Source organism: Triticum aestivum, chromosome 2A (genome assembly GCF_018294505.1).
Source record: "Triticum aestivum cultivar Chinese Spring chromosome 2A, IWGSC CS RefSeq v2.1, whole genome shotgun sequence".
NCBI classification, from domain to species: domain Eukaryota; kingdom Viridiplantae; phylum Streptophyta; class Magnoliopsida; order Poales; family Poaceae; genus Triticum; species Triticum aestivum.
This window is the reverse complement of record NC_057797.1, coordinates 27,582,987-27,591,706: the sequence shown is the minus strand read 5'-3', so window position 1 is coordinate 27,591,706 and position 8,720 is coordinate 27,582,987. Positions and strand designations below refer to the sequence as shown.

Below are 8,720 nucleotides of genomic sequence, written 5' to 3'. Positions count from 1 at the left end.
TTGAGAATAATAATGAATCTATGGATGTGAATTTTGTTGGTAGGAACAATTTTGGTAATACGCTTATAGAGGAAATTTCAACCCTAGGCCTTATCCTAGTAATCCCACTAATAATTATGGTAATTCCTACAAAATTCTTATGGAAATTATAATAAGATGCCCTCTGATTTTGAATATAATATTAAAGAATTTATTACTTCGCAAAAGAATTTTAATGCTATGATTGAAGAAAAATTGCTTAAGATTAATGATTTGGCTAGGAACATTGATAGAATTTCTCTTGATGTTGATTATTTGAAACTTAGATCTATTCCACCTAAGCATGATATCAATTAGTCTCTCAAAGCCATGGGAATTTCCATTTATGAGTGCAAAGAAAGAACCGCTAGGATGCGTGCTAAGAAAGATGCCTTTATAAAAGCGTGTTCTTCTAGTTCCTATGAAAATAATGATAAAGATCTAAAAGTTATTGATGTGTCCCCTATTAAATCTTTGTTTTGCAATATGAATCTTGATAATGATGGGACTGAATATGATCCACCTTTACCTAGAATGTGTTCCAAGAATTCAAAATTTGTTGATCTTGATGCTAAATTTGATAAAAGTGGGATTGAAGGAATTAAAACCCTAGATGTTGCTAAACCCACTATTATGGATTTCAAGGAATTTAACTATGAAAATTTCTCTTTGATTGATTGTATTTCCTTGTTTGCAATCCGTGCTAAATTCTCCTCTCGCTTATAGTCAAAATAAAGCGTTTACTAAACATATCGTTGATGCCTTGATGCAATCTTATGAAGAAAAACTTGAATTGGAAGTTTCTATCCCTAGAAAACTTTATGTTGAGTGGGAACCAACTATTAAAATTAAAATTGAAGATCATGAATGCTATGCTTTATGTGATCTGGGTGCTAGTGTTTCCACGATTCCAAAGACCTTGTGTGATTTGTTAGGTTTCCATGATTTTGGTGATTGCTCTCTAAACTTGCACCTTGCGGATTCCACTATTAAGAAACCTATGGGAAGAATTAATGTTGTTATTATTGTTGCAAATAGGAATTATGTTCCCGTAGATTTTATCGTTCTTGAGATAGATTGCAATCCTTCATGTCCTATTATTCTTGGTAGACCTTTCCTTAGAACGATTGGTGCAATTATTGATATGAAGGAAGGAAATATTAGATTCCAATTTCCATTAAGGAAAGGCATGGAACACTTTCCTAGAATGAAAATTAAATTACCTTATGAATCTATTATGAGAGCCACTTATGGATTGCCTACCAAAGATGGCAATACCTAGATCTATTCTTGCTTGTTATGCCTAGCTAGGGGCGTTAACTGATAGCGCTTGTTGGGAGGCAACCCAATTTTATGTTTATTCCTTGATTTTTGCTCCTGTTTATTAATAAATAAATTATCTATCCTCTGTTTTGGTTGTGTTTTTTGTGTTTAATTAGTGTTTGTGCCAAGTAGAACCGTTGGGAAGACTTGGTGAAAGTCTTGTTGAACTTGCTGTAAAAAACAGAAGCTTTAGCGCTCACGAGAACTGCTGTCATTTTTATGTGGACAGTTCTATTTAGTTAATTATTTTTGCAGATGATTAATAGATAAATTCCTCACGTCCAGCAATTTATTTTAGAATTTTTGGGGTTCCAGATCTTGCGCTAGATACAGATTACTACAGACTGTTCTGTTTTTGACAGATTCTGTTTTTCATGTGTTGTTTTGGTTATTTTGATGAATCTATGGCTGGTAAATTAGTTTATAAACCATAGATAAGCTGGAATACAGTAGGTATAACACCCATATAAAGAAATAATGAGTTCATTACAGTACCTTGAAGTAATCTTTTATTCTCTTTCGCTAACAGAGCTCACGAGATTTTCTACTTGAAGTTTTGTGTTGTGAAGTTTTCAAGTTTTGGGTAAAGATTTGATGGATTATGGAACAAGGATTGGAAAGATCCTAAGGTTGGGGATGCCCATGGCACCCCCAAGATAATCTAAGGACACCTAAAAGCCAAAGCTTGCGGATGCCCCGGAAGGCACCCCCTCTTTCGTCTACTTCTATCGGTAACTTTACTTGGAGCTATATTTTAATTTACCACATGATATGTGTTTTGCTTGGAGCGTCTTGTATGATTTGAGTCTTTGCTTGTTAGTTCACCACAATCATCCTTGCTGTACACACCTTTTGATAGAGCCATATATGATTTGGAATTTGTTAGAATACTCTATATGCTTCGCTTATATCTTTGAAGTTATATATTTTTGCTTTATTGCTTCACTTATATCTTTTAGAGCACGGTGGTGGATTTGTTTTATAGAAACTAGTGATCTCTAATGCTTCACTTAGATTATTTTGAGAGTCTTAATAGCATGGTAATTTGCTTAAAATCCTAATATGCTTGGTATGCAAGATTAATAATAAAACTCTCTTACGAGTGTGTTGAATACTATGATAAGTTTGATACTTGATAATTGTTTTGAGATGTGGAGATGGTGATATTAAAGTCATGCTAGTTGAGTAGTTGTGAATTTGAGAAATACTTGTGTTGAAGCTTGCGATTCCCGTAGCATGCACGTATGGTGAACCGTTATGTGATGAAGTCGGAGCATTATTTATTTATTGATTTTCTTCCGTATGAGTGGCGGTCGGGGACGGGTGATGGTCTTTTCCTACCAATCTATTCCCCTAGGAGCATGCGCATAATACTTTGTTTTGATAACTTGTAGATTTTTGCAATAAGTATATGAGTTCTTTATGACTAATGTTGAGTCCATAGATTATACGCACTCTCACCCTTCCACCTTTGCTAGCCTCTCTAATACCACGCACCTTTTCGCCGGTATCATACACCCACCATATACCTTCCTCAAAACAGCCACCATACCTACCTATTATGGCATTTCCATAGCCATTCCGAGATATATTGCCATGCAACTTTCCACCGTTCCGTTTATGACACACTCCATCATTGTCATATTGCTTAGCATGATCATGTAGTTGACATAGTATTTGTGGCAAAGCCACCGTTCATAATTCTTTCATACTTGTCACTCATGAGTCATTGCATCTCCCGGTACACTGCCAGAGGCATTCATATAGAGTCATATTTTGTTCCAAGTATCGAGTTGTAATTGTTGAGTTGTAAGAAAAATAAAAGTGTGGTGATCATCATTATTAGAGCATTATCCCAGTGAGGAAAGGATGATGGAGACTATGATTCCCCCACAAGTCGGGATGAGACTCCGGACGAAAAATAAATAAAAGAGGCCAAAGAAGCCCAAATAAAAAGAAAGAAAAGAGGCCATGAAAAAAAGAGAAAAGGCACAAATAAAAAAATGAGAGAAAAAGAGAGAAGGGACAATGTTACTATCCTTTTACCACACTTGTGCTTCAAAGTAGCACCATGATCTTCATAGTAGAGAGTCTCTCATGTTATCACTTTCATATACTAGTGGGAATCTTTCATTATAGAACTTGGCTTGTATATTCCAATGATGGGCTTCCTCAAATTACCCTAGGTCTTCATGAGCAAGCAAGTTGGATGCACACGCACTTAGTTTCTTTTTGAGCTTTCATATACTTATAGCTCTAGTGCATCTGTTGCATGGCAATCCCTACTCACTCACATTGATATGTATTGATGGGCATCTCCATAGCCCGTTGATATGCCTAGTTGATGTGAGACTATCTTCTCCCTTTTTGTCTTCTCCACAACCACCACTCTATTCCACCTATAGTGCTATATCCATGGCTCACACTCATGTATTGCGTGAAGATTGAAAAAGTTTTGAGAATGTCAAAAGTATGAAACAATTGCTAGGCTTGTCATCGGGGTTGTGCATGATTTAAATATTTTGTATGGTGAAGATAGAGCATAGCCAGACTATATGATTTTGTAGGGATAACTTTCTTTAGCCATGTTATTTTGAGAAGACATAATTGCTTTGTTAGTATGCTTGAAGTATTATTATTTTCTATGTCAATATGAACTTTTGTCTTGAATCTTTTGGATCTGAATATTCATACCACAATTAATAAGAATTACATTAAAATTATGCCAAGTTGCACTCCGCATCAAAACTTCTGTTTTTATCATTTACCTACTCGAGGACGAGCAGGAATTAAGCTTGGGGATGCTTGATACGTCTCCAACGTATCTATAATTTTTGATTGCTCCATGCTATATTATGTACTGTTTTCGACATTATTGGGCTTTATTATCCACTTTTATATTATTTTCGGGACTAACCTATTAACCGGAGGCCCAGCCTAGAATTGCTGTTTTTTTTGCCTGTTTTAGGGTTTCGAAGAAAAGGAATATCAAACGGAGTCCAAACGGAATGACACCTTCGGGAACGTGATTTTCTCATCGAATAAACTCAGCAGACTTGGACCCTACGTCAAGGCAAGTAACAGGAGGCCACGAGGTAGGGGGGAGCGCCCTACCATACCAGGTGCGCCCCCACCCTCGTGGGCCCCCTGTTGCTCCACCGACATACTTCTTCCTCCTATATATATATATATATATATATATATATATATATATATATCCACGTACCCCCAAACGATCAGATACGGAGCCAAAGCCCTAATTCCACCGCCGTAACTTTCTGTATCCACGAGATCCCATCTTGGGGCCTATTCCGGAGCTCCGCCGTAGGGGGCATCGATCTCGGAGGGCTTCTACATCAACACCATAGCCTCTCCGATGAAGTGTGAGTAGTTTACTTCAGACCTACGGGTCCATAGTTAGTAGCTAGATGTCTTCTTCTCTCTTTTTGGATCTCAATACAATGTTCTCCCCCTCTCTTGTGGAGATCTATTCGATGTAATCTTCTTTTTGCGGTGTGTTTGTTGAGACCGATGAATTGTGGGTTTATGATCAATTCTATCTATGAATAATATTTGAATCTTATCTGAATTCTTTTATGTATGATTGGTTATCTTTGCAAGTCTCTTCGAATTATCAGTTTGGTTTGGCCTACTAGATTGATCTTTCTTGCAATGGGAGAAGTGCTTAGCTTTGGGTTCAATCTTGCGGTGTCCTTTCCCGGTGACAGTAAGGGAAGCAAGGCGCGTATTGTATTGTTGCCATCGAGGATAACAAGATGGGGTTTTCTTCATATTGCATGAGTTTATCCCTCTACATCATGTCACCTTGCTTAAGGCATTACTCTATTTTTTACTTAATACTCTAGATGCATGCTGGATAGCGGTTGATGAGTGGAGTAATAGTAGTAGATGCAGGCAGGAGTCGGTCTACTTGTCTCGGACGTGATGCCTATATATATGATCATACCTAGATATTCTCATAACTATGCTCAATTCTGTCAATTGCTCAAAAATAATTTGTTCACCCATCGTAGAATACTTATGTTCTCGAGAGAAGCTACTAGTGAAACCTATGGCCCCCGGGTCTATCATTATCATATCAATCTCTTACTACTTAGTTATTTACTTTGCCTTTATTTTACTTTGCATCTTTATCATAAAAATACCAAAAATATTATCTTATCATATCTATCAGATCTCACTCTCGTAAAGTGGCCCTATAGGGATTGACAACCCCTATTTGCATTGGTTGCGAGGATTTATTTGTTTTGTGCAGGTGCGAGGGACTCGCGCGTAGCCTCCTACTGCATTGATACCTTGGTTCTCAAAAACTGAGGGAAATACTTACGCTACTTTGCTGCATTATCCCTTCTTCTTCGGGGAAAACGAACGCAGTGCTAAAAGAGGTAGCGTCGCACCCCTTGTACCTATATATCTGCCTAGTGCACGATCAATGAGAATATCGATGCAGACAATCCCTTTTACAGGAGAGACAAAAAATATTAGCAGCCATCAGTGAGCTTGATCGCAACTAGCCAATCGCCCTGAAGGCTGCTAGTTATTATATATCGCACGTCGTATATAAGAACGGACATGAGCGTTCATATATGAAACTCTAGAGGAATATGGACAAACAGGTTACGAAAAAAACACGTCTATTGGGCCGGCCCAGTTGCGACCGCAGTAAGCAATTCCGGGATTCAACATGCCATGTCGACAATCCCTGTTTGGAAACTCTCTCAAGGTTCAAAATATACCGGGACCGGATAGTTCGATGTGTTGATTTCCGGGAGTGAAAGTTCATGGTCGATTTAGATTTCTTCTACAAGTTCAAGGTTTGTTTTCAACTTTTGCTTCTGTGAGTCGTACACGAGCACCTGAATGGGTTGGTCGTCATCTGGGAGATGCACGAGTCTATCAGACAGCAGGCACACGAACCCAATGCTCCAGTTAGGCCGGCACCTGGCGTACCAAGACCTCCGCTGCTCCGCCCCATCCTTGTCGCGCCACATGATACATTCTTGTCAACTCCTTCTGCGACCTTGAACCACAGGAGGCCAACTACATGGTGTCAAGATGGTGCACCAAGACCATTGCCCGATGGTGCCGGCCTTCTTCCTCGACAACAGCGCCTATGGACGGTCTACAACCTTGATGCCGGCGACCTTGCCGAGCTTGGAAATGGGCTCTGCAATTCTGGCAAAGCCTTTTCTCTCGGTTGTGATGTCTAGTGAGGCACAAAAGATCTTTTCTAGGCAGTTATAAATGTTGAAGCTGGCGATGAATTCATATGTGAGTCTAATAAATAAATGCATTTCTATCCACATGTGAGACCAGTAATGAGCTTTCGTTATATTTTCTATCCACATATGGGACCATACAAATAAATAAATAAAGATCTTTTTCTATGTGCTTATAATTGCAATTCAAAATGTTATACACTATTTATCTTGCAAAATACGCACTATGACCGCTTAAGATTATCAACCGAATGATGGATGAGCTTTCGCTATATTTTCTCTGTCTTTTTAATCACGAATCACATAACAGCCACAAGACAATGACATCTGTGGACAATCTCTTAAGCCCCGGGGCATTGTGCTAGTATCTGAATAATTCCGTGACCGATGGAAGAAGGGATAATCATGCCTTGGTGTCCACCACTTGGGGTGTTGGCGCTGGCGCATATGACCATAGGCATCATATGAGAAATTTTGTATTTTTTTGCTACAAATATAAATTTTATGAGGGGTTTTATATTGCACTTTTAACTTGCATGTTGTTCCATGATGCGCTGTGGATGAAATTTAGCGACAGAAGTAATGGTTGATAGCATGCCAATGGTCGCAATGCCACGGTCCACCAACCAGCCAATCACATCAATGTCTGTGGAGAGCGCATGTGAGATCAACATGCGGATGTGGCCCATGCATTGAGGAGGGGGGGGGGTGGAGAGCTGCATCTTGATGTTGATATATGAGGAGAAAAAAATGAGAAGTGTCGTACAAATGTTGCAAAGTGGATGAAGAAGGCAAATGTGGCAATGCATGAAGGTGGGAGTTCAGATACGAAAAGGTTGCATCCAAGTATTTATGGAGTTCAATTTAGATCCAGTTATCCAGGATTGTCTGTAGTGAAACTGTTTAATTCATCAATGATTGGCTGATTCAACGTACATGTGTTGATAGAGGAGTATTCTTCCTCTTTACTATAGAATAGAATCTCATCAGAAGTCGGGTACGAAGTTAAAGCTCCTTGTATAGGTCGCCTTTATAAGAATCGGGTTTATGGCGATAGCTGAATTGACTATAACTCATACTCCTGTTGATCTATGGTCGTGGAGAGTTAGGATTTTATCTTGTTGTGTAAGATGTAGAGAACACGCTCATACAGTAACTTGACATGAGATAATACACTAAAAAATATCACGGTTGAGAAATACACAGTGCACCAATGACAAAATTTCTTTTCCCCAACATATACTCCATTTATTCCCTTTTGTAAGATTTAGTAACACTCGGGCGTTGTCCAATGACACATTCCTATAAATACCAAATGACACTATATAAAAACCATATATACGAAAATAACCTTTTGAGTTTACTCTTAACATAGTCAAATGTTTTAGACATTTGAAAGCTTCATGGAATATATATCATAATTCTTAATCCAATTTTCTCATACAATATATCATACATAGTATTACTTTACAAAGTATAGCAATGTATGTACATAAGATACATCTTCGTACACAATTTACGGGCACATATGAACTATACATAGGATATGGGGACCTTAGTTGTTTGAGAACTGTGCATATGCATGATTAGGTCGCATTTGGCTATCTTCCTATTTTGTTGGGTAAGAAGGCTCCATGGCAAGACCACACATGCCCTTCTTGTCTGCAATGTCTTTCTCCATTCTCAAGTACCCATCTTCGCCCCAAGTTGTGCCCCATGAATTCTTCATCAACCAATAGCTCGTGCCATCACTAGTCTTTCCATATCCAATGGCTGCAATTCCATGGTCCAAGTCAGTGCCGCAGGACCCAGTCATCACCCCACCAGAGTAGAATTGGAACGTCATGTCTCCTCCGTCCACAGCTACAGACACTGGTTGGTTTGCCACCGCCTTCATAAGGGCACCCTCGTTATTGGCAGGCACATCCTCAAAGCCGGTGATGGTTGCGACACTGTTGGATCCAGCCTTGCACTTGCCGTCAGCTGCAGTATATGGGTAGCTTGACTCCATAGTAAGGCCTCCATTCTTGATAATGAATTTGAAGGCATCATCCATGAGTCCTCCCTCGCAGCCTTGATCTTGACCATGAACATCACAGTCAACCAACTCTTGCTCCGACAGTGAGATCAACTTCCCGG

At 39.1% G+C, this 8,720-nt stretch overlaps 1 protein-coding gene across 1 annotated transcript in view; it reads right to left on the bottom strand.

Annotated features, from left to right (window-relative positions):
• Positions 1–8,190: 8,190 nt before the first annotated feature.
• LOC123184434 (senescence-specific cysteine protease SAG39-like) overlaps positions 8,191–8,720 on the bottom strand; it is a 1,131-nt gene continuing 601 nt past the window's right edge. The window contains exon 2 of the mRNA XM_044596552.1: positions 8,191–8,660. Coding sequence (XP_044452487.1) covers positions 8,191–8,660 — 470 coding nt within the window. The remainder of the gene's footprint in view (positions 8,661–8,720) is intronic.